This window comes from Miniopterus natalensis, chromosome 3 (genome assembly GCF_054644295.1).
Source record: "Miniopterus natalensis isolate mMinNat1 chromosome 3, mMinNat1.hap1, whole genome shotgun sequence".
Taxonomy (NCBI): Eukaryota; Metazoa; Chordata; class Mammalia; order Chiroptera; family Miniopteridae; genus Miniopterus; species Miniopterus natalensis.
In genome coordinates, this window is record NC_142083.1 from 95,087,202 (window position 1) to 95,112,872 (window position 25,671).

The following is a 25,671-nucleotide window of genomic DNA, read 5'->3' on the forward strand; positions in this document are numbered from 1 at the left end:
ACAGGCACCCCCAGACACAGACGTCTCGCAGGAAAAAGCTGCAGAGCCATACTGTGCTGTCTGCAGGCGGCTAAGGCTATGTGGGGACCAGCCTGCTGACTACCACAGGGTCTGGCCCAAGCCTCTGCCCTGCCTGGATGCTTGGTCATTTCTGGGTCCAAGGCAGCTGGTAAGCAGAGCGGCCCTAAAGGCTCCTTGTGAGGCTGAACTCTGGTACCCGCAATCCACCCCCCAATGTAACCAGTTCCATACACAGAGGGGAGGGGAGAGCCCGGGACCCCTGGGAGGAGTGATAGACAGATGAGAAGGCATCATTATAAAACAAAACATTTTCATTTGGTCCATCAGAGCCTGAGTCTGGAAAACACCCATGGAGAGCCATCCTACAGGGCTGGAGAACAACTGATAAAATAGTCTCTGTCAGAAGAGCTGGTTGTATGTACAGGGTTAAAAATATTCACAGCTCAGAGTAAAAGGAGAAAATATAAAGGAGGCCCAAAGGGGAATGTAGTGCTTCCTGGTGTTTCTCCAGTTGTAAAAACCCTGCAAGCCCCAGGGAAGTGAGGGGCAGTGGGCAGGGCCACCCACTGCCTGGGGGCTGGAGAGTAGTGAGGCCAGGCGGGCCTCTGGAAGCTGGCCGCAGGTGTCCACAGGAAGATGCAGGACTTTGAGCAGCCATGGGGGAGGACAGCTGAGAGGCAGCCCAGCAACCTGGGCTTCCGAGGCAGGGGAGGGGCGGGGAGGAGCCCACCCTGCCCTGTGTGTGCCTAGACAGGGCTGGCTAAAGATTTCTGTTGGACCCTGGTCCTCTTGGCAGAGGTGGTGCTGAGGACAAACCACCTCATCAAATGGCAGCTCCTGACCTGCAGCCCCCGGGGCATGGCTTCGATCCTGACGAGCGGTCCAGGAATTGCATAGTGTCACCAGAGGGGGCAGCTAGGGCCCTCCCCATCCCTGGTCCTGAGCCCATGGTCGCCAGGCACCTGCCTCCTGGGACACACTGCTGGGACTCCAGGGACCCCTGCTTGCCTTGTGGGGGTGGAGGGGCTGGGAAGATGGGCTCTTGAAGCAAACTGGGGAGAGAAGGTTCATGCCCCACAGAGGGGGTGGTCCCTGCTCACCCTGGGGTCTGGCCTCTGACCCCCACAAGGGGGTGGTCCCTACCCATCTCAGGGTCGCAACCTCTGACCCCCACAAGGGGGTGGTCCCTGCTCACCCTGGAGTCCTGGCCTCTGACCTGCCCAGATTTGGTTTTATAGATGGAGCTCTTGGCTGCCTCACACAGGCAGGAGGCCCCAGGCCCATGGGAAAGGGGCAGCCTCACCTCAGCCATGGCAGTCTGAACCCGACCTTGAGACAGGCTGGTCAGAGGGGCTGGTGCACAGCCTCCTCATGCTAGAAGCGGGTTGGAGGTATTCTGCTTGGTGGCTGGGAGGCCCAGGACAGGAGGGAGGGGCAGGGAGGAAGGCCCAGGGGAAGCTTTGCTCTGTGGCTTGCAGCTCCCTGGGCGGGGTCCTGAGATTCTGGTTCAAGCATCCTCTGTTGGGGTCTCCCTCCTAAAGTGCATGTTGGGGGGGGGGTGTAGGCAGGCGAGGGCAGGATGGTCACAATGGCCGGGGCATGTGCAGGCCAGCGACCTCGGGCGTGAGTGGGGGGCTGTGGGTGCCCCTGGAGGCTGTCCAGTCGCTGAGGAAGGCCTGGGCTGCCTTGCGGTGTGCCAGGCGGTGGGTGATGGAGAAGCCGGCGTTGCCCTCGAGCTGGGACAGGATCACCAGGACCTGCCTGGGGGAGGGGGCCGGTGAGGGCCAGTGGAGGCCGGGGAGTCAGAGGGACTGGGGCGGTGCCCACCTGTGCAGGGGTGGCACACTGTCCTGGGTGCGCAGGCTGCCGCGCGTGGACACCACGTTGAAGCTATCAGAGCAGTCACACTGCACATGCAGGTAGGACTTGGGGTGCCGGTTCTCCACCACTACGATGAGCCCTGCCCAGCCATGAGTCAGGTAGTAGCAGGTCATACCCTCACGTCCCTGGGTAGACAGGGCAGGTGTGGGTGGGGTGAGGCCTCCTCTTCCCTGCCCCTCCCCTTCCCCACCCACCTCACCTCATGACGTTCCCCCCGGCTCTCAGTGAGCAGGATGATGGCGTCCGCCAGTGTGGTTGGCTGGGCCTCCACGGGCTCCACCATGACCAGCCTTGAGCTGTACACAGCCAGCACGTGGCCAGGTGGCTCCAGGGAGCAGCGCGGGACCCCCACTGAGGAGCTGGAGGCTGTGGAGGGTGTGAGTGAGGGGGGACTGGGGGGCCGCAGTGGGGAGGGTCAGGGGTCGGGATGGGGGGGTCAGTGTTACCCTGTGTGGCAGCCAGTGGGCCTGGTGTGGTGGGGCTCCAGTGGTTGAAGGCACAGCACACCACAGCGTACTCGCCGGGCTCCAGCATCACGTCACAGTTGACAAACTTCTTGACAGCTCTCTTGCTGTGGGCCAGCAGGCGGCCTAGGCTCAGGCGGCCACCGCTGCCGAAAGAGGCTCGGAAAACCAGGACGCACAGGTCCAGGAGGTGGCTGTCTGCTGAGTCCGCGCGCCTGCAGTCAGACCAGGAATGGTCAGAGGCAGCACCTGCCGACTGTGGCCCTACCGGTCCACAGCCCCACCCTGCCCCCTGCTTCCACATATCCCCCAGCTCCACCTGCCCACCCCAACCAGTGCTCTAGCCCTACCCCCCCCTCACCCCCTCATAGCCCACAGCCTCCCCCACCTGCTGCCCTCCTGGAAGAGGGCAAACTCCAGGGACGCACGCTCTAGCACGGTGAGCGCTGTCACCCCCACGGGCCCACTGGCCGAGCTGGGGAAGCAGCCCTGCACCCGCACTTCCTGCCAGTCTGAGTGCACTTTGCAGATGTCCACAGAATCGAAGTACCTGGGCAGTGAGAGGAGAGTCCCACTGAACAGCTCCCACCCCAGCTCCAGACACAGGTACCATCCCCGTCAGGAGTCCAGGCACCTCCCTAAGCTCCTTCCCCTCCCCAATCTCTGCCCCTCTGGGCATTTCTTGGGACCAGTGTCCTGAAAGCCCTGGTCTTGGCTGTTGCCCATGAACACCACTAGGGGGCCCCAAGCCCCAAGGATGATCCAGAGAGGACAGAGTCCTGAGGGCAGAACCCAACCCCCCTCCAGCCCCTTCATCACACCCCACCTCAGCCTCAGGTCTGCAGAGGGACAAGCCAGGCTCCCCAGACAGAACACACTGTAGGTCAGGGTAAGGGAGCGAGGGCAGTGACAGGTCAGGTGGGCCAAAGTAAGGGTGGTTAGAGCACAGGGTGGCCATCAGACGCCCACTGTCCAGAGTCCAGGTACCTGATGAAGTCGCTGTACTCCATCCAGAAGACACCTTCACTGCTGCCGTGTGGCATGAGCTCACCACGCAGATGTCCTGGCCAGTGTGGCCATTCATCTGACCAGCTGCCATTCCAGGAGAAGCGGCCCCATGGGTTCCGGAGACGCAGGAGCCTGTGGACCATGGGGCTGAGGGCCATGGCTTCCACCACACATCCACACAACACCCTGGCTACCCATGGCTGGCCCAGCCCCTACCTGGAGCCCTGGACATCACGGACATCCAGGATGGAGTAGGCGTGGCGGGGACGCAAGCCCAGGCTCTCGTAGGCAGCATCGTCCACCTTCATGTTGCCTCCCCCACAAGAGGCGCCCATGAGGAACCTGTGTAGGCAGAGTGGCCTCGTTGACTGGGGAGGCTTGCTGACCGGGGGCTTTAATGATGGGGGCCCCTTAATAACCAGGAGCCTCTGTTGCCCTGAGGGTGGGGGGGTCCTCCCTGCATGTGAGGGAGTGCAGATCCAAGAGACACAGGGGAGACACATAGGACTCAAGATGCTCCCTACACAGTGGACCAAGAGCTCACAGGGTTTGAGCTAGGGGTCAGGCAGGCCTAGGTCCTGCCAACTCAGGGCCACAGCTTCCTGAGGGGTTGGGGCAATGGTAATGCCCAGTATTAGTTGAGAGTAGGTGGTCTTGGTACCAACAAGCCATCTCTCCCAGGCTTAGGATTTTGGACCCTAAGAGACACACTGGTCAATGCCGGCCAAGTCTTAGAAGGCAGCCCACTCCCACCAGGTGCCTCCAAAGGGCCTGCTCCACAGGGACTCCAAGCAGGTGATGGTCATCACGGGCCCAGGTCAGCATGAGGCTTTCCAGGTGCCGGCTCATCAGCAGTATTCTGCCTGTTGCCCTGGCCTGGGCAGGTGGGACCCACGAGCCAGCAGGGGGAGGTAACAGGGCTGCAGGCAAGGCCTAACTGTGGTCAGCCCACACTGGAAACCTCTTGTGAAACACAGGATGTGGGTTGGAGGGTACTCGCCCCTGTGTCTCCCACCACTCCAGGCCCCGGCCTGGCTGTCCCCTCGCATCCTCTCTCCTCTCCTCCCAAAGCTGCTGACTGCCGCAGCACCCGCCCCTCTTACCCAGCCTCCTTAGAACTCAGCATTTTGGCCCAGATGAGGTCAGTGTCAACAGGTTCCTCTCGGGGGTTAGTGGAGCTGACCTGCAGCGCCAGGCTCTCACAGGGGGCCCCGGTGAGGGTGGCCAGGCCTTCGATTGCGCGCCCTGCCTGGAGGGCAAAGTAGGAGCCGTGCAGCTTGGCCAGCGCCTTCTCGATGAGGGCCACCCACAGCTGCTTCCTCTGGGCCTGCAGGGAGGGGCCAGAGTCAAGAGGCCCACAGAGACCCGCCCCTCACCCACCCCACGCCCATCTTCCCTACCACCTGCGAGAAGAGGAGGAAGCCGGCCTCGTCGCAGGGCAGCATGTCATCCACCAGCACCGTCGTCCACGTGCCGTCCTTGCAGAGCCGCACCTGGTAGGCGCCCTCCGTGCACAGGCTGCGTGTGACCATCACCCGCTCAACCAGGTCAGGCCGCTCAGCCAGCACAGCCAGAGCACTCAGAAACCTGTGCAGAGTTGGGGGCCTCACTGGAAAGCACAACCGGACTATCCCACAACCCAGCCTGAGAGGGTGCCCAAAACTCACCAGCAATTGCCCAGCAGCCCCTGTAGGATGTCTGAGGGTCTGAGAGTGTGGAACACGGACCAGGAGGTGCTGTGGTCCCTGAAGACAGAGCAGTTGATCTCGTGGGGCCGCAGCCACTGTCTCACACGCTGCTGGACACTGTCACCCGCAGGGAAGCCCACAGACTCGGGCCCTGGTGGAAAGCTGTCATCTACAAAGTTCACGCTGTTCTGCAGAGACCATAGCCGCACATGCTCAGACTTAGCTGGGCTGCCCCAGGCCCAGGATGCAGCTTGCTCCACCTGGCAGCCCAGGACAGCACCCTGAAAATGCTGCCTCAGACTCAGAGGAAAGGGTGTAGGTGTGTGTGCAGCTACCCTGACCTGTGTGGTGAACTCAGCTGGGGCCTTGTGTGACCCATTCCACCCTGTGCAGGCATGGGGGACTGCAGCCAACCATGACACTGCAGGCCGGCGACAGGTGAGTGGGAGATATGTATGCCCCAAGGAAATGGTAAAGCCCCCAGCCTGGAGGCTGCAGAGGTGGTGGGCATGGGGCACAGGGAACCCGGGAAGTCTCCCCATCTAGCCCATGGTCCACCACACCAAGGGTCCCAGGAAGAGAGGTGGGAGGATCCAGGTGGGACGGGGAAGGCAGGACACAAGACTGGAAAGGCTATCAGGCTGGGCTGCTGGCAGTGATGGGGGGCAGTAGCCCCCTCAGTTGACCTGAGGGTGACACTGCCCTGGGCTCAAGCCTCCTACAGCTCCAAAGGCAAGAGAGCATGAAAGGATGTTCCAATCCCTAGTTTTGGCTGGATCTACGCAGCCAGAAGAAACACAGGGCCTGCCTGTAGGCATGAAGCCTGTGTCTCCACCTCCCTATGCCTTCAATGTCTATGGGAAATCACATCTGAGAGAGGTCAGGACCACAGACTGGGGTCATGGACTCTTGTGGGCACAGAAAAAAAGGGGCAAGATACGGATAGTGAGGGCCAGTAACACTCAGGTGAGGGGTGAGTTGGTGCCAGGCCAATGCTCTGAGCTCGGGAAAGAGAATGCCACCTCTCTTGCCACTGGTTCCTCCCTCTCCCTGGCTGGAGAAGGGACAGTGGGGAAGGACAAAAGATGCAGAGGTAGGCCCATGGGAAGGGGAGCATCAGCCCTGGTGTGTGTCCCACCATCCCGAGGGGACTCACCTCCCGGCAGAAGGACACGATGTTCTCCCAGAGGGCCTTGGCCTCACCCTCATCTGTCTGCCGCCGCTTCTCCACGTGCATACTCTCCCTGCGCCTCAGGGGTACAGCACCCCGGCGCTGGGCCTCCAACAGCTGGGGCGTGTGGCAGGCGGCACAGTGCTTAGCCCGTGGCCCATTGAGCAGTGTGCAGGCAGGGCAGGCCCACTGGCCTGGACGCTCAGGTGGTGCCTCAGGAAAGAGGCGGCTGGCTTTGTGGGTAGTACAGAGGCTGGGCTTGTCGGCACTACAGTCAGGACAGCGAGCAGGGGGCTCGCCGTGGTCCTGGAAGCCATGCAGCTTGGAGCAGCCACAAGCAGTGCACCTGGGGGCTGCTGTGGGGTTCTTGAGTGTGCACTTGGCGCACGACCATGTGGTGAAGTCAGGGCTAGAGGGGCTGGCTGGCGTGTAGCGGACGGTATCACCAGCCAGGTCAATGACATCACTGCAGGGAGCAGCGCCACAGGCTTCACATAGGCTTGAGGCGCCAGGTACAGAGCAGGAGCTGCACCGACGCACCACAGAGCCGCCCTCGGCCACCTCCTCCTCTAGAGTGCTCAGCCGCTTGCCTGACAGCAGCTCCGCCAAGCGGGAGGCCCCAGCTGAAGTCCACCCAGGGCTCTGGGGGGGCCCCTTAGAGCCAGCAGGGGGTGAGGGCTGGGCAGCCTCAGGCACCGGTGGCTGCAGCTGGGGGGGTACCTCACGGCGGCTGCGAGGAACGGGGTTGTTCTGCAGGGTGGGTGAAAAGGGGCTGAAGGGTGGCATCCGGGGTGGCTCTTGGTCAGAGGCAGAGGGAGGGTCAGCCTCAGTACCTTCCCCGGGCTGGGGTGGGGCAGGTGTGATGTGGAAACCGGCAGGGGCCACAACTTCAGGGACAACTAGGGCCTCAGGAGGAATCCTGGGCAGAGAGAGTTTCCGGGGGCCGCCGCAGGCAGAGCAGGAGCTGGCCATGGGTGTATTGTGCAACGTGCAGCGAGGGCAGGCCCAGCCGTTCCCAGGTTCTGCTGTCCCCTCCTCCTCCTCGGGCTGCCCCCCAACTGGCTCCATGGTCACTAGTCCCTCTGTCTGCACTGGACCTGCTTCCTCCTTGCAGCTGCCCTTTGGCTCTACCAGGATGGTGGGTGGCTTGGGTAGGACCCCGTTGATGACTGGCAGCAGGGAGGTGCCGGGCACGGGCTCTGGGGCAAAGCCACACATCTCGCAGGCCTCCTTGCCTAGGAAGTTCCGGAATGTGCATCGGGCGCAAGGCCATTTCTGCTCCTCAACGCTGAGCCGCAGGATCTGGTCAAGATCAGGCTTGTGCCGGGGGGCCTCACAAATGGAGCACTGGCGCTGGCCAGCCGGGTTCAGGAAGGTGCAGCGCGCGCAGGACCACTCTCCAACCGTGGCCATGGACCCGGGCGAGTGCGTGTGGCTGCAAGGGAAGGCCCTAGTCAGTACAGACACACAGGATGGTGGCCCAAGTCTCCACCTGGGACGAAGGGAGGGGCGGTCACGCCAGAGGATCTATGCCTTTCTGGGCTGTGACAGACATCAGGCTCAAGAGGGCAGCCTGTGAGGGGCTCGAGGACTCTGAGGAGTAAGAGGCCCCCCAAAGCCTCTGAGGGACCCCATAGCTCTGTCCTCAGACCCTTTCTGGAGGGATGGGCCTGTGGGAATAGAGGGATGAGGCTGAGCCACACCATCTTAGTGGTCACGGGCTCTAGTGTGGGGGTAGTCTTTGACCAGTCACAGGAAAGAATATGAACGTACTTCCTCGACAGGATAAAGGGCACCAACAAAACACCCACAGCTAACATCATGCTCTGAGGTGAAAGAATGAATGCTTTCCTTCCAGATCAGGAACTCAGCAATGCCAGTCAACACTGCACTGGAGTTCTAGCCAGAGCAATTAGGCAAGAAAAAGAGATAAAAGGTATCTAATTGTAAAGGAACAAGTAAAACTGTCTCCATTTGCAGATGACATAATCCTGCACAAAACCTCAAGAAGCTACAAAAGAATTGCTATAGCTAATACATGAAGCAAAGTTGTAAGGCCAGAGATCACACACAAAAATCAGCCGTGTTTCTGTGCCAGCAATCAACAATCTGAAAAGAAAGTTAAGAAAACAATATCGCCCTGGCGGGTGTTCTCTGTGGTTAGAGCATTGCCCCCTGCACCAAAGGGTCGTGTGTTCAATTCCCGGTCAGGATATATACCCACGTTGCGAGTTGGGGCATGTGCATGAGGCAACCGACTGATGCTTCCTTCTCAGATTGATGTTTCTTTCTCTCTCTCTCTCTCTCTCCCTCTGCCCTCCTCTCTCTCTAGAATCAATGAAAAAGCATGTTCTCGGGTGAGGGTTTAAAAAAATAAATAAAACAATACCACTTAAAATTGCACCCAAAATAATAAAATACCTAGGAATAAATTTAACTAAGGAGGTGAAAGACTTATATTCTGAGAGGTACAAAAACTGCTGAAATTAAAGAAGACCTAAACAAATAGAAAAACATCCAGTGTTCATAGGTTAAAAGACAATATAGTTATGACAATACTATTCAAAACAATCCAGATTCAATGTAATCCCTATCAAAATCTCTAAGGCCTTCCCCCCCACCCCCCCGCAGGCATGGAAAAAGTGGATTCTAAAATTCATATCAAACTGCAAGAGCACCCAAGCAGCCAAAACAATCTTGAAAAAAGGCAAGTCAAGACAATGTGGTACTGGCCTAAGAACGGACTATATGTCTATACTATATGGCCTATGTGACCAGTGGAATAGGATGGAGAGTCCAGAAGTAAACGCTCATGCATATGGTCAAGTGATTTTTGAGAAGGGTTCCAAGATCATTAAATGGGGAAAGGACAGTCTTTTTAAAAAATGGTGCTGGGACAACTAGCACTAGAATGAAGTTGGGCTCTCACCTCACATTGTATTCGAAATTAACTGAAAATGGACCAATGACCTAAATGTAGGAACAAAAACTCTTAGAAGAAAACATAGGTAAAATGTTATGTCCTTGGATTTGGCAATGGATTATTTGATACGACACCAAAAGCACGGGCAAATAAAGAAAAAATTGGACTTTTTAAAAAAAGTGAAAAGACACCTGCAGAATGGGAGGAAATATTTGCAAACTGTGTATCTGATAAAGGTCTTGTATCCAGAATATGTAAAAAACACTTAAAACTAAACAATGAAAAAAAATAACCTGTTTTAAAAATTCACAAAGGACTTGAATAGACATTTCTACAAAGAAGATACACAAATGACCAATAAGCACAAAGATACTCACCACTAGTTACCAGGGAAATGCAAACCAAACCCACCATGAGATGCCACTTCATGCCCACTAGGATGGCCAGAATCAAGCCTGCACAGAGTAAGTGCTGGTGAAATCGTGGAGAAACCAGAGCCCTCCCCTATGCTGCTGGTGGGAATGCAAAATAATAGTACAGCTGCTTTGGAAAACGGCCTGGCAGTTCCTCAAAAAGTTAAATTGAACTACCGTATGACCCAGCAATTTCACCCCTAGGTGTCTACCCTGAAGAACCAAAAAGTGCTATTCTAACGAATACACACATATGTTCACAGCAGATCTATTCACAAGTCAAAGGTGGAAACAACCCAAGTACCCACCAATGAATAAAGAATGAAATTCTGATGCATGCTATAACATACAGGAACCTTGAAAACACGCTAACTGAAAGGCGCTAGACAAAAAAAGACCACGCTGTATGATTCCATTTATATGAAACGGCCAGGACAGGCAAATCCATAGAAGCAGAAAGAACATTGGTGGTTCCAGGGGCCGGAGAGCAACTGTATGACGGGCACAAGGTATTCTTCTGGGTGATGAAATATTTTGGAACTAGGTACAAACGATAGCTGCACATTATGAATTTACTAAATACCAATTAATTGTTCACTTTGAAAGAGTTTTGTTATGGGAATTTCATCACATACACACACACAACTTGAGTACATGAGGGGAGGGCAAGGGTGTGCATGGTCCTCTCCATGCTGTGGGTGGGGTCCCCTGACTCAAGGTCACCCGCTGAGACCCCCAGGCCAGCTGGCTCTCTGCTTCTGGAGTTTCCAGGGACCCCCTGGGCAGAAGCCAATTCTGACATGTGCTGAGGGCTACAGGTATCTGACCATGAAATGCAACCTAGCAGTGTTTGCAGCCACCCACTGAGTACATTCCTGCCTAGCGGAGGACACAGCCCTTTGTCCCCATGACAAGGCCCTTGAACTGATGAACTCCAGCCATGGGTAGTGACCCAGCTGCACCTCAGCAACCCCTCTCGATGGCCTGGCCTCAGATGGGCACAGCCTGAGCTCTGTGGGGGCTGAGCACTCCACTCACCTGCCCACTTGGACCACTGAAGGCCCAGTTCTGCCTCGCAGAGACTCAAGGAAGCAGCTGTGTCCTGAAGCAACACACAAATGCTCTTCCTCTTATAGCCCGTGTCCGGAGGTGGTGAGGGCCGAGGTAGGCCCACGGGGAGGGAAGATGGGGACAGGCTGCCCAGCCTGGGAGAGCAGGGGTTGGGGGGGAATAGCCAAGATCAAAGGAGTTGGAAAAGGGGCAGGGACACCAGTGTTCTGAGCAGCCTGTGACAAAGTGCTGTAAACCCAGACCTGGGAGATCCTGTGTGCAGCAGGACACTCACAACTCCCCCCTGGGATGGATGGAGACTGGCTGGAGGAAGGCACCTGTATGTGGCTGTAGGGCTGAAAACACTCAGGGTGGGCTCCACCCAACCTGGAGCTCCTATCCCAGGAGTCCTCTGGCTGTGCATTGGTGGGGATAAGTAGGCTGCTGTGAGATATACCCAGGACAGGTTTACACCTCAGGGGCACGGCAGACCCTCAGGCACTGGTCCTGGGGGAGGGACAGCACTAGGGGCCAGGACCAACAGGGAGAGCCTCGCACCACAGGCCAGGTGTGGCCAGAGGACACGGTACTCCAAAAGTTGCCAGGCCTGAGGCATGGCAGTGAAGTAGGCACATGGAGGGCAGGACAGAAAGTGCTGAAGGACAGGGAGGTGGGAGTCAGGAGACCTGCACTTGGTTCCCAGGACAGTGCTGGTGGAACAGAGCAGGGCAGGGAACCTACCTCCCACCCTCCCAGGGTCCCCTTGCACAGCCTGCCCTGGTGGTCACTTGGAGCCTGGGAATGCAGCTCCCTTTGCTGGGTGGGTTCTTGGGAATCTGGCCTGTCTGCCTCCCCCAAGGTTGGGCCTCTGCTTCTCCCAGGTGCAGAAGAAAGGCGCTCAGGCCCACAGCAGGGCAGGTGAGATGCTTCCAAATGGTTCATCCGACACAAGATGGGTCATAGGTCTGAACGGAGGGTGAGGCTAGCCCCTTAACCTGCCTTCAATGGCTAATCTGGGCTCAAGGGGGTGTCTACACACCACACCCTCCTACACTGCTGCTCTGCTGGCGGAAAAATCAATTGTTCTCTGCAAGGCATGAAGCTGGTGCTTCTAATGCTATGTTCACGCCAAGTCCCCTAGGTTTAGGAAGAAAGAAAACTTACCTCTTCAATAACAAACAAATAAAAACTCTACCCTGGGCAACAGGACTACTTACCAAGGCCCAAAGCAAGCTCTGTGAAGCCACCTGCCTGTGTGACCGGGCCTTGGGGTGAATGAATGGGCACCCAGCACCAGCATAGTGGGCCTGGCCAAGAGCCAGGTCAGCTTTAGCCTTTGCTTCTGTGCTATGTAAAACCTAAGAAATCTGCCTGGACACGACCAGGACACTCCCTTCCCACCATTCCCCATTACAGAAGGGCCTACAGTCAAGGTGTGGTACAGTGTGCCACCACCTCCCCAACATGTACACACAGGTCAGGTCCTAGGCAGCCTCCACTGCAACGCCAGGTTAAGGGGGTGGTCACTCATCCTGTGCCCCCCACCTGGCTTGGGAAGTCTCTAAAGAAAAGACTCAGGCACCTGCCCCACCAGGAAAGGTGGGCCCAGGACCTTACCAGTCCCAGGCACTGGGCAAGGAGAGCCTTGCAAATGCTGAGGGCGGGGATGGGGGGTGGGGAGCCCAAGTCCTGTTCACCTATGTAATCCACCAGCTGGCCAGTCCCTCGCCTGGGCTGGTTGCACACAAGGCAAGGTATCTGCTGGTCCTGGCCAACACCTGGGGACAGGGAAGGTTTCACAGCTGTCTCCTTAGGTAGACAAGGAGAATCAGGATTCTGTCTGGGGGTCAGAAAGGTTTAAATAAAAACAGTGCCTAAAAATCAAATTTAGCCCTAGGGAAACAGGTGAGCTGGGCAGATGCAGCAGCTCCTCTGGCTAGAAGGAGACTCTGGGGATGGTGGCGGTGGTACAGCTGCTGGACTGGCACAGCACTCCCTCACAGACCCCAGCAACCCGCACCTTACAATTTGCACCCATTTTGGTGTCACTGGTGGTAAGAAGTGGCTCAAGGGTCAGTGATGAGTGAGAAAAGGAACACCGAGCAGGGGAGCAGCTGCTCTGGTCTCCAAAACTCGAGGGCCACCCTGACATGTCTTGAGGCCCAGGAGACACTCAGTGAGGTCCAGAAACCTGAAATCCCTAGAGTGTCCAAACGTGAGGCCAGACTGCCAAGCAAAGCCTGGAAGTAAAAGAAGATTGGGAACCTGGAGTCAAACCAAACCCTCAACATAAACTGTTCCCAAGTTTCATGACACTCACTCAGAGGCTGAGTCACCTGTGCTCCAAGACACAGAAGCAATCACTTCTGGGGGAGGAAACTGGCTGCTCATGGAAAACAACCTGAGTTACTCCTTACAACAGAAAGACCAAGTCAAACAGAAAATTGAGGCCAGAAAAATTCAACAACAAATACTTCTCTATCCTATTATCTGAGTCACCAGTGCTCATTTCTAATTCAAAAGGGGGATTATAGAGTTGTTCTTGGGGCTCTCCATGAAGTCCCCCCAGTGCCCAGGACATGCCTCTTTGCAGGGATGTGGGGGAGCAGCCTCATCCTGGGAGATGACCATTTTGCTCCCCTGGAAAGCCAAGAGCAATAAGTGGTGTCCACACACAAGGGCCTTAGTCAAGCCACCGGCCCCGAGGCTGGGCTCCTTGGCAGGCCATGCTGAGGTCCAGATGTCATGCCTAGCTGTGGCAGCCCCACCCTGGACCCCCTGCTGGTTCCAAAATGTGCTGGGGGCCTCCTCAGGAGGTCACCCTCAGCCAGCCTTGGTTCATCTTCCTTGTCTCTGTTCTGAGGGAAGGCCCAGAGCTTTGACACAGCCAATGCTCACACCAATTGCTTACTGATTAAGATGAGTAACTCCTGGGGCTTCAAAGTTCCTGCCCCCAGCCTGGCAGTGAGTTATAGGAGATGTGGCCACCCCTGTCTATCTTGGCTTCATCACTGCAATGGGGCGCTCCTGGCCAAGGCAGCATGCTGATGTGGAGGAAGGGGCTGCTATGCTGCTGGCTTCTGTATGTGCCTTTCCAGTCCCCGATGCTCGTCAGGGCTGGGGAGGGGTGCCCTGTGCATACTCCTGGCTTCCTTTCCAGATTGTAGCAGCGTGCGTGCGTATGGGGAGAGGGTCCTGTCAAGGTCGGTGTAAGGTGCTGCTGCAATGTGGTAGGCTGCCTGCCTCTCTGTCCCTTCTTGCCATCTGTCATGCCCACCTCCTCTGCAGTTCTTTGTCATCTCTAGTTTGGATGCCTGTGAATTTTTTCAAGGTCATTAGTACCATTTCTTCCTGATCTGCCTTTGCCCACTGCCCCCAGTGGCAGGCAGTAACCACCGTGAGGTCTAGGCCTGACTGCAGTAGCCATGGAAGGAGCTGTCTGAAAGCACCAGCCGAGAGAAGATGCCTGGAGAGAACCCGGAGAATGAGAAAGGGCAACATCAAGTTATAAGGCACTTGGCTTAAGATAGCGTGAGTCAAGATCCAAAGTCTAACCCTGTCCCCCCCAGAGCGCTCGCAAGGCCTCAGAGGAAGCTGCCTGGCAAACCCCACAGGGTCCACAGCTTGGCTGCTGCTCACACGGGAGTCTGGCCTCCTTCTCTGGGATCCAGTAATTCTACTCCTAGCAATTTATCCTAAGGAAATAAATGAAAATAAAAAGAGGTATATGGATAGATGGAAGTCTGAATAGACGTTCAACATCACCAACCATCAGGGAAATGCAAATCAAACCACCACAAGACACCACCTCATACCCACAGGAAGGGCCAGGATCAAAACCACAGGCAGTAAGTGTTGGCCAGGATGTGGAGAAACTAGAGCTCTCCCCTACATTGCTGGTGGGAATGCAAAATGGTGCAGCTAGTTTGGAAAACAGTCTAGCAGTTTCTTAGAAAGTTAAATATGAGCATACAATAAACTTCAGAAATTCCATTCCAGGTATCTACCCAAGAGAAATGAAAACATATATCCACCCAAAAACTTACACACAAATGTTCAGAGAAGCACAATACATAAAAACCAAGGGGCAACAACCCAAATGTACTCAGCAGCCGAGAAAGGATAAACGAATGTGGTCTACCCAGACAATGGAGCAGTGCAGACACAGTACAGGCACTGAAGCATTAACAGGTACGTGGATAGACCTTGAATACACTATGCTTAATGAAAGAGACCAGACACAGAAGAACACGTGTCATAGGATTCTGCGTATATGAAATTTCTAGAAAAGGCAAATCTATAGACAGGAAGCAGGGCAGTTGTCTGGGGGATAGAGAGGGATTGCAAACAAGCAGGATCTTTGGGGGCATGAAGATGCTGAAAAACTGGATCATGGTGATGGTTGCACAACTCTATAAATGAACTAAAACCACTGAACTGTATACTTGTTGTAAGGGGTAAACTTTATAGTACATAAGTTATCTCTCAGCCGGGATACAGAAATGTTCCCTGGTATATCATCAATACAGTAATAAGGGGGTGTTCTCTAACAACTCACTGTTCCTCATTCCCAACTCTCACTAGTCCCTACCACCAGAGGGAGATGGCATGTGAAGGTCTGCCCCTGTGGCAACCCCGTCCCTCTCACGCAGCCATGTCAGAACAGGGGTGTCACACAGACGGGGCCCTGAGCAGTTTCCCCCAAATCTTGTGGGAAGCAAGACAGCATTCTCAGTGCTTGCCAGTGCCAGCCAGGCCTGGGGTTGGTAGGCTCCCCATCCGCCAGGCAAAAAGCTCCAGAAGCTGCTTCATCACAAGCACTGGATTGAGACAGCAGGCTCGGGAAGGAGGGCTGGTCTTCCAGACCTCTGCCAAGTGTAGAGCAACCCCAGAGCCTCAGGTCTCCTGCCATTGAGGGAAAGTGAGTCACCAGGGGACCCTAAGATATAGGGGCCCCACTTTTCTGCAAGCCCCTCTGCCAAAGGAGAGGCGCCCTGACAGAGCAGCACTCCCATCCCTTGGGGCCCACCCATCTTTCTTACCTTCGGGCCCGGGGGCGTGGGGTCTGGTGCTGCCGGGTAACCAGGGCACTGCCCCAGACAGGTCCCCCGGGGCCGCTCCTACAACAGCCGGCTGCTGCCGGGGGCCCTGGGTAGGGTGGCCCCCCGGGGAAGCTGTGGTCCGACTCGGTCTCGGTGGCCAGCGAGGAAGCGGAGCTCCCCATGGCCCCCGTGACGGCGGCCGAACTGAGAGCTGGGCCTGGTCACATGCGGCCAGAGCATGGAGGGAGGTGAGCACCCACACAGGAGACAGGGTGGCCGGGCTGGTCAAAGTCACACAACAAAAATAAACAGAGAGAGAGAATAAAGAGAAAGAGAAGAAATAGCATGATTCATAGGAATAAAGCCCCAGGAGCTTTGGGAGGGTCCCCCAGTGCAAGTGGCCTTGAGGCAGGAAGGGGACAGCCACTGAGCAGGTACTGAGGGCCTGCGTCTGACCCAGCAGCAGGCATCCTGCAGCACCCACTCCACGTACCTCCACAGCAGAGGTCCTCTGATGCACTGACAGAGCTGCACCCCCAGCACGAGGGACACTGGGGACAGGAGCAGGGCTGCAGGTGCTCACCCCATCCCATCTGCCCCATAACCAGCACCCCTTTCTCTGCTCTTGAAAACCCACATCAGCCCATCAGTTGCCCACAGGGAAGGGATAATGGTGTCACCAGCCATTGTTCTTCAAAGAGTTATCTTCAGCGAGAAGAGAAATGACACAATTTCACTTTACTGTAGAGGGAAGAACCAAGAGGGTATTTAAGCAACGGAAAAGGAAGAACAAGGGAAGTAAGCAGTGGAGATGGTGCAGCCCCACAAAGCCAGGCAAAGATCCGCACACCGCTAAGTCTACCCACAAGCCCTCCTGAAGCCTTCCTGAAGAAAAGCCTCCCCAACCCAGAGAAACTTCAGGAGGCCAAGAGATGAGTGACCCGAGAGGTACCAGGAAGGCTGGCCAGGTGTCCAGTGGGAGATCATCTACACTCCAGGGGAGGCCCCTCCCTCCACTGGCCAAAGGGATGAATGAAACAGCCCAAGAGCATCCGCCCTGAGATGGAGGTGGCACATGTCATTTCAAATGAGGCAAGTCCCAGTCAGGTTAGGGAAGATGCCCGCTCAGCCTCCCCTCACCCACCCAGTCAGGCTCTGGGTCAAGGTGGGCATCTGCTTGGCTTTCCAGCTGTGCATGTGACCAGCAGCACAGCCCCACCCCTGGGTCCACTGTTACCACTGACACCCTTCTCCTAGCTCCAAAATAAGTCCCATGGTAACTGGAGCCAGGGGCTGAAGTGAAAGTGGGGGATATGTCTTCGCAGTGCAGGCAGTCCAGTGTGGGCCTAGGGTAAGTAGGTGGGGCTGTGAGGGGGTCGAGTAAACACCATCTTGGGTCAACGTCTTAGGACTCTACTGTGGTCCATGCTCATCTCCACATGGATGAGCCACACCCAGGTCAGTAACCACGCATGCTGGTAACTTCCGTACTGGAAAGCACTCAAGCAGGCACAGAGCACACCCACCAGGGGTCAGTTCCAGATCAGCATGGGTCACTCAAGACACTTGCCTTTCCCATGATTACAAGTTGGACATCAGAATGAGAATAGCCCCTCAAAGTTTTAAAGCCCACTCCCTTGTGGTTAGAGGGCCCAGGTGTTTCCAACACTCCCCTTTGGCAGCTATCCTGAATGGATGAATGGCAGAGAGGGGAGGAGCAGGTGAAGACTGGTGAGGGCTTGAATTAGAGCCATGCCCAGCAGAGGTGCCCATGGAGCAGAACTGCTCATGACTGGGCCCAGAGCTGGTCTGTCCCTGAAAAAGCGCTTTGCCTGTTTCCACGGGGAGAACAGAAGACTAGCAGTGTGGGGAAGCCTGGCCTAAGAATCCCAAAACCATGGGTGGGGGACAGGGTACACAGTGCCATTTGCAGCCAGATCAGGGCCAGAACCTGACCCATACCCCAAGTGACACCACCATGTGCATCTGATGCAGGTAGAGCCAAAGGGAAAGCCAGCCTCAATGCAGAATGAGGACATGGCCCTGGGCATCCCAGGGAGGTGTGTGGGGCCACAGGTACCTGGCTCTGCCCAGAGAAAGGAGCAACAAGATCCTGTGTCGGCTGGATGTACTGCCCAAAGTGCAAGCTCCCAGGAGGTCCCACATGCTCTTCACTGATGCCCTCAACAGGCCCTGAGCAGCAGGGCAGTGATGGTTTAGGCCTGTCACAGGCAGGTGGAGTGTGTGCTGGCTCCCCACCCCTGAACACCGGAAGAGCACGAGGCACCTTTAGGGAACTCTGACCCTACAGACCCCATCTGGGGCACATGGGAGGCCTGTTAAGTGGTGGGCTATGTGGCAGTGGCCAGACTACTCCCAGGAGGGCAGGGAAAGCACAGGCCCCTCGCTGGGGGCTCGAAGAGAAGGGACAGAGAAGAGAGGCAGCCTGGAAGGGCAGATGCCCCCCAGGGAGCAGCTGGCTCCAGAAGGGCCTCTCTGGGGATTTTGGGGGATGACAGTACCCCAACACCCCCACACCCTATCTTGGCCCAACGGGAGTGGGGAAGAGCCTCTGGGAGACCCACAAAGGATCACCCTAGTTGGGCAAGGCCCTTGGCCAGCCACTAAGTACAGCATGGGCTCTGCTACCCCAAGCTAACCTGAGGGTCCCACCTGCATGGGGTGACATGGGAGGCTCTGCTGGAGCAGGGTGGGTCAATCCACAGCTCCCATCTGACTTATCAGAATAACCAGAGATGGGATCTTTTACAAATACTGTCACCCAGGTACTGTCCTTTGAGATGGAACCCCAGGGCCTCTTGCAGAGCAGACCCTGATCCCAGGTGACAAGCCTTGTGCAGCCAGCCTTCTCCTGAAGAACCTGCTCCTCCTCTCACCCCCAGTGAGAGTGTGAGGACACCTCCTGCCAGCCCTGCACTAGGTCTGTTCATTTATTCCTTCCTGCATCGTTTAATTCATTCAGTAAATGCCCATCAGGGCCCTGCTGTTTCCCAGGCCCTGTTTTAGGCACTGGATATGGCAAGTCAGGGACCCTGCCTGCAGGATGCTCACTTTTTGGCTGCTGTGTCTCAAGAAGACCATGATGTATAACACATCTCCAGGCAGAAGCCACAGAGCACAGATGATGGCAGCACCAGCATCCTGGATTGGGACACGACTCAGAGACGTGGCACCTCTGGATGAGCAACTGCCCCAGAGTACCCCCGCAGGTTCCTCCTGCCCTAGATTTAAATGGGGCAGTGGCCTAGATCTTGCCTTGGAAGCGTGAAGATGGGGCTGCTGCCGCCCCCAGAGCAGTCGGTGTTTGTTAATCCATAGGGGCTGACTGGGCTGTCTGCCAGCCCTGGTGTGAGGCGTGTGCTTAGCATGGCACTCTAAGAGGACAGCTGGGGACCATCCACCCAGAATGTTGAGCACACAAAAGGCCAGATGAGGATGACCATCTCCACAGGATCCTGCATGGGGTGCACCTGTCTCAGTCACGGCAGGCTGTATCCCAGTAGTGATACCCTATCCTCTCACCCCAGCTCACCTGTTCCCCACTGCCCTGTGGGCCCTCTGAAGGTGCATGCTGAGACCTCAGCATGTCTGAGGCAGGAAAGGGGCACTTCCCTGTGGGTGGCGGGCAAGTTGCTCCCACCAAGTGAGTTTACCTGGCCCAGGGATGAGGGTGAGCAGATACCAAAAGCTTGCAGTCATGGGGGCCATAGAGGGGGAGGTGTGGGCCACACCCAGATCCCAATGGGGAATGACTGGGTATTTATGCTCTGTTGTCCCAGCTCCCACTCCTGGGGGTCCCTGAGTCTGTGTACCCCATGTTAGCCTGTGCGGCGTAATTCCTGTTAAAGCTTATCAAATCAAGCTCCCTTGCCCATCCTGCAATAATGGCCCTTCACCAATGGCAGCAACCTGACAGGCCACCTGAAATCAGCCCCTCGATGGGGGCCCAGGAGAGTGGCCCACCCAGGGGACACCAAGCTTTTCCAGAGCATTGTTGCTTATTCCTGGCATTCCCATGGCCACCCACCATACCCCAGAATCACACCCACCAGATACGAAGCGAGAGCCTGTCGGTAGGTCCCCCACAGCCTGAGGAGCACTGCTGCCAGGGCGGAAACCGAGGATGTGAAGCTCCTGCCTGAGTGAGGAAAGCCTCCCCTATCCCTACAGGAAATCAGAAACCAGGCTAGGACCCCACCCTGGAGAGGGCCTCACCCCAGGGAGGGCCCAGACTTTGACCTCCCCGCCTTCTAGACTGGCAGGACAGCATTCTCCTTCTGCCACCTGCTCCCCCAAGGGGTTAGCAGCTCACCCACATCAACAGTTCCACTCCCCTAGAGGTGGGAGGACAACAGGGCAGAGTCAGGGGATGGGCCCTTTGGGATATGGTTGTTCCATCTCGGGGGGACACCAAAGGGATGACAGAGAAGGCCCAACAAAACGTGTTTGCCTTGTGGTGCACCCCCAAATGACAGAACCACAGCCCCAAGCCTCAGACGCACAATGCTTGCAAGGCCATGAGAATCAGGCTTTGTCAGGGCAGGGGGCTGGGCAGAGGATCTCAGAGGGGTTCTGTGAATCAAGGGTTCTCAGGAGAAGCCCCAGCACCTCTGCAGATAGAGGGGGCACCCACACTGCACTCCAGCCCCACCACTGCACCACTGGTCCCATAGTCCCAACTAACCCACAGAGCCTGGGAAGAGACTCATCCCCCACTGTGAAGCCTGAGCTCTCTTCCATGCCTGGGTCAGTAGCACTGTGAGCTTGCCAATAGCACATCCACCCTAAGGACATGCCCCCTCTCCTGGAAGGTTCTGGACTCTGGCCCTGGAACAGACCCAACCCCCAGGCTTAGTGGCTCAAACCGGAGTCTACAGAAGAGTGATGGTGACCAGTCATACGGTTCAGGCTTGGTGGCCATCCATGGCTTTTGTGCTGGGCTATGCCCCCACTCCCAGGTCAGGGCCACATGGAGGGCTGCCCCACCTCCACACACAAGGGCAAGGCAAGGAACTGCCCTCAGTCTCCCAAAGAATACTCCTGTGGGTAGTGACCCAGGGACTACACCTCCCCTTTTAAATATGTTTTTACTGGTTTTAGAGAGAGAGGGAGAGGGAGAGAGAGAAACATCAATGTGAGAGAGAAACATCGATTGGATGCCTCCTGTATGCACCCCAACCAGGGGCCAAACCCACAACCTAGGCATGTGCCCTGACAGGGATTGAACAGGCGACCTTTTGGTGCATGGGACGACACTCAACCAAGACACACCAGCCAGGGTGGGACTACATCCTTTTTGAAGCTACATCTGTCCCTCACCCAGAGGAGGCTGGAGGTCCCAGGGGATTGACATGGCTCAGTCAGCTCCTCATTGCCTGGTCCAACCCCCCAACTATGCCTGGGCAAACCAGGGTGGCGGGTGGGGCTATTCAAGATCCCAGGGCCCCAGTGAACAGGGCCTCCCTTAGCTGCCAAGGAAAGGTGTACAGGTGGGACAGGGCTCTGGGGAAGCAGTCAGGCATCCATTGAGATTCACCTGGACCCAGGTCCCTATATCACCAGGCCACTCTAACCTTTGCACTCGTGTCCCCCTCCTGTCCTTCCTACGTGTGGTGTAAGGGCCCAGAGGCCCATCTTGCTGGAGCCTCCCCCACTAACACTTCATTGCCCTCAGGCAAACACCAAGGGTGGCCACTCCCTGCCCAAAGGGCTGCCACCATCGGCAGCAAATGTCACAACACTGCTGACCTCTGAGAGGCAGACTGAAAAAGTTCTGCTGAAAATTATAAATGCTCCCCTAAAAGCAAGGTCCAGGAATAAAAGTTGTTGGCTCCAAAAGTATAACTACCACTTTCTGTGAGCAAACAAGGGAAGAAACACACCTGCCCCAAATACCTGCCCATCAGACTGGGATCTGCTGCCCAAACACGCTAAAAGGCACTCTTCTTGATGTTTCTGGGCTTCTCTGCATGTCAAGTACTTAAGTCCCTGAAGGTTCTGGCCACCAGCTCTAGGACAGAAGTCAGGGATCCTCACTGTGCAGCCCACCCCCAATGCCTCGGCCAGCTCTGAGCACCTCTGAGACACCTACTGACTCTGGTCACTGTGAAGGACCAGCAGCTGATGGGTTGGATTCGCTCTACTTTCTGAGGCACCTGCTTTCTGGGGTGGGAGGAGACAGGTCTCTCAAAGTCAAAGGCACAAGTCAAGAGGCAGAAGGACAACCACACAGGATTGTGGGGCTGCCTCCAAGGAGGTGAACGGGGTCATTGTGTGTCCTCTTGTGTCTTTGGAACCATATACCACCTCAGTTGTGCACTGTAAAAAAGAAAATTGTTTTCCATATGGTACTATCAAAGGAACAGGGACACTCTCAGGATTTCAGTTTCTAGTTCACAAGTTTAATACTGGTTAATGCTGAATGCTGCCTTTCCTGCGACATGGCAGGAGAACAGCATCAGGCAGGGGCAGAAGGTCCTAGACACTTAATCTGCCTATGTGAATTTAATTCCAAAGGGCAACTTTTCTGAGAAGTGTGGATGTGAGGAGGCCTGGCCTGAGGAGGAAGTCCCTCTGCTTCAGGGTTTGGCTGTGGCAACACAGGAGGAATAGGAAGCCACAATGACTGCCTTCATCTGAACGCAGACACACGTGACAATTCCAAATAGCAGCTATTGACCTGCTTTCCTCCTGATATCTTGCGGCACTGTCCAGGCACATCCCCCAGCCCAGCCACCAGGGAGGTGGGATGCAGCCCTTTAAGCTCTCCAGGACTTCGGAAAAGCCGTGGAGAAGCTGCTGGAGTGTGATGGTGTTTGTAGGACAGGAGGGCTGAGGGCAATGCAAGCGTGTGCTCTACTGTCTCTTGGGAACCCACCGTTGCTGCTCCTGAACAAGTCCTTGCAGAAAAACAATATGTCATTGACTTCTAGAGTAGCCCCTCCTTTGGCATCAAGAGGCCCCACACTGCTCCTCCTGGGCCTCTGTGCTGGGCTAGGACACCTCTGTCCTCCCACAGCCCCCAGCTCTCTGCACGCTGTCGACAGGCCCTGTCCCAGGGAAACCAATGCAGCTATCTGCAGAGTTCCCACTCAGACCCCTCCCTGGACTGTTGCCATGACCCACAGGGTGACATGACAAGGTGTGGCTGGGCAGGTCCCCAAGCCTGAGATGCGGAGACAGCCCAGCCTCAATCCACAGCCTTCTTCCAGCTCATTCAAATAGGGTAGAGGCCAGCAAGTCTACTCCTCATCCCCAAAGAGGCCTCGGGGTGCCATTCCAGACACCCCAAGAGTTCCCCTTGGACTTCAGAGCCAAGGTGACCAGAGCTGCCTGCTGGCAAGCAGCTCACAGACGACAGTCACTTACCATCTACTCTGTGTAGATGGGGCAGTGCTGGGCACTGAGAATCAGCACGTGCACAGGCAGCCAGGGACGATGTCAGAGCCCAGCACAGACCTCTCAGACATTCTTGGCAGAGTGGGAAGGGGGGAAGAGAGAGAAGCTGTGTCCATGCTGAGAGGTTTGGCAGAAGAGATTCAGTGAGAAACAAGATTACATTACTGCTTTGAGACAGTCCCACCAGTGCCTGGTGCTGAATAATGGGGCAGAGGGCGGAAACGGAGAAACAGTGAGGATGTGCCAGGCAGTCCAGGCAACAGAGGGGCATGAAGAGGAGCTGGCTGAGCCCAGAGTCCCTCAGAGCCCTGGGGGCTCGGGGTGTCCCTGCTCAGGATCTGGGTGTGAACTTTTAGTGTCAGATGAAGAACCCACCAAACCCAGAAAACCCATCCCACTAGCCCAAACCATTTTCATTTAATCATGCCATCTGCCTTCCCAGCACTCTTCTGTGCCTGGGGTGATGGGTGGCATGCTGAGGGCCAGACCAGAGACTGCTCTATCCCACAAGGCCGTTATCGCGGGTAGTTGGCTCCATCAGGCTCTTCACTGATCAGCTGGGACCCATGAATGAGATCTAGGTTTTAGGGCACTTTTAGGGCTGCTCCTCAGTAAAATGGGGCTTACTAGAGTGCTGCCCATGAGGCAGGGGCCTGGAGAGCTTGGTGCAGGGCCTGAGTGCAAAAGAGCTTCAGTAAATGTTACCACTGTCAAGCCAGCCAGGCAGCCAAGCCTGGCCCTCTGGTGAAGGGCAGAGGGACTCAGAGCTGCCAGCACAATTGGGGCAGGGAGGGTCTTATATGGATGCAGGATTAGGGAACCTGGTCATTTACTGCTCTCAGAGCCCAGGTGTGTGGGCCTCAAAGCAGACACAAGATCAGATAGGTCCCTGCCTACAGCCAGGCAGCCACTAAGCCTTGGGCCCAGCAGGGCTTAAACCAGGTTCTCAGAAGGTCATGAGGTCATGGGCCTGTCTGCTCAGAAAAAGCAGCTCCAGAGATTTTCAGATGCAGAAGGGAAGGGGGAGAAGAGTAGTGCTCCTCTGGGAGCAGAACGACCTGGGAGGAAGTAAGATGAGCCCATCCTCAAAGCCAGGCTGCACTGACTTCCTGGCAAGACCCTCTTACAGTACCACCACCAGCCAGGCTGAGCTCCAGGCTCCGGTCCCTGGGGCTCTCCTGCGACGTGGGCTGGGAAACACTATCTCTTCACATTTGAGAAAGTCACTCAGAGAGAAAGGATGGAATTACCCCACCACTAGCCCAGCGTCTGCCGGCTGGAGATAATCACTCTCCACACCTAACTGACACACACAGTAATCCAGACCTGGGCAGAGGGAGGATCCCAGGGATCACCAAAGGAGGGGCTCTTGGGAGCAGCTCAGACCAAACTGAGCACCAAGCTGAGCCGTTTTCCCCACAGGATGCCAGGGCTCCAAGTTGCAGGACCCCAAACTGCCTGGCCTGGTTTCACTGAGATCCTGTTGCCTGCAGTCTGGTCACAAACTTCTGTGCATTCAGGGGTCCCTGAAAGTCAACCAGTCAGGGCCCCTTTGTGGTGAACAGGAAGAACTGGATCCGCCTTGCAAACATTCTCAGGGATTATCCTTTGTAACTTCCCTGTCGCTCCTGCGCCAGCCCGGAGAGAAACAGGGAAGAGGAAGTGTGGGGTGGCCAGTGGGCATACAGGGTGCGCCTGCGCACCCCCCATTCCATGGGGCCGCCCCCAGGCAGTGCCCAGAGTCCCTCAGTGAAGAGGACTGCGGGGACCATGGGACACATCCCCTAATGCAGCCGAACCTGGACGCTGCCTGGAACATAAGGGCACTCAAGGGCAGGCAGGGGCTGAGGCCGCCGCCTGTGTCCGCAGCATCCTGGGGCTGGTTTCCCAGTGACTAAGATGACCCGGTCCCCGCCGTCTCCCCTCTCCAAGCAGTGCACCTATCCCAGCCCCGGCTCGGGCCAATGCGAGGGAGGAGCCAGCGAGGGAGCAGGCTGACCCTGGCTCAAAGGCCGGCAGCCCTGGCGCTGAGAGGCGCTGCCCGCCAGGCCCGGACTCCGGCGAGGGTCCAGGCCGCGCCCCCGGCCCGGGTGGCCAGACTCACCTCTGCAACCCGGCGGCGCCTCCTCCGTCCGTGAGGCCTGGGCGGCGCGGCTCCCGGCCAGCTCGCCCCCGCCGGCTGACTTACAACTTCTGCCACTGGCTGCGTTGCCCCGCCGGCCTCCCGCGCTGAGTGGAGGAGCCGCCGAACGCCCAGACCCTGCTGGACCCGGTCCGCGTCCGGCGCCCACCCTACGCCACCTCCGTAGCGTAGCGCCCGGCCGGGACCCCGCGGCTACGGAGCGCCCGGGGCGCACGCCGCGCTGTGAATCGCGCGCCCGGACTACTGTTCCCACAGGGCAGCGCGGCGCCGCCAGGCCAAACGCTCGGGGCGGTGCCCTGCGCGCGAGGCAACCTGGGAGTTGTAGTCCTCGGGGTGGCGGTGAACAAAAGGGCCCAACTGGTGCCCTCCAGGGGCGAACCGACTTCCTGGGCCTCCCTACCCACCGGCGCCACTGGAGATGGCCGAGCCCCGGGCCCCGGGGAAAGCT

At 56.8% G+C, this 25,671-nt stretch overlaps 1 protein-coding gene across 3 annotated transcripts; it reads right to left on the minus strand.

Moving 5' to 3' along the window:
• Positions 1 to 314: 314 nt before the first annotated feature.
• On the minus strand, positions 315 to 25,336 carry CAPN15 (calpain 15). Of its 3 annotated transcripts, none has more exons than XM_087815753.1 (12): positions 25,185 to 25,336; positions 6,219 to 7,668; positions 5,042 to 5,250; positions 4,778 to 4,961; positions 4,478 to 4,701; positions 3,591 to 3,716; positions 3,350 to 3,506; positions 2,755 to 2,912; positions 2,349 to 2,581; positions 2,102 to 2,268; positions 1,849 to 2,027; positions 315 to 1,782 (listed from the first exon to the last, which is right to left on the minus strand). In XM_087815753.1, exons 2-12 carry the CDS (start codon positions 7,644 to 7,646, stop codon positions 1,605 to 1,607), a joined length of 3,243 nt encoding a protein of 1,080 aa, XP_087671879.1. In that variant the 5' UTR covers positions 7,647 to 7,668; positions 25,185 to 25,336; the 3' UTR covers positions 315 to 1,604. The 3 variants fall into 3 exon arrangements, with proteins under 3 accessions (XP_087671879.1, XP_087671881.1, XP_087671880.1); XM_087815755.1 differs by lacking the exon at positions 25,185 to 25,336 and adding an exon at positions 15,662 to 16,249; XM_087815754.1 differs by having other exon boundaries at positions 1,686 to 1,778.
• Positions 25,337 to 25,671: the final 335 nt, after the last annotated feature.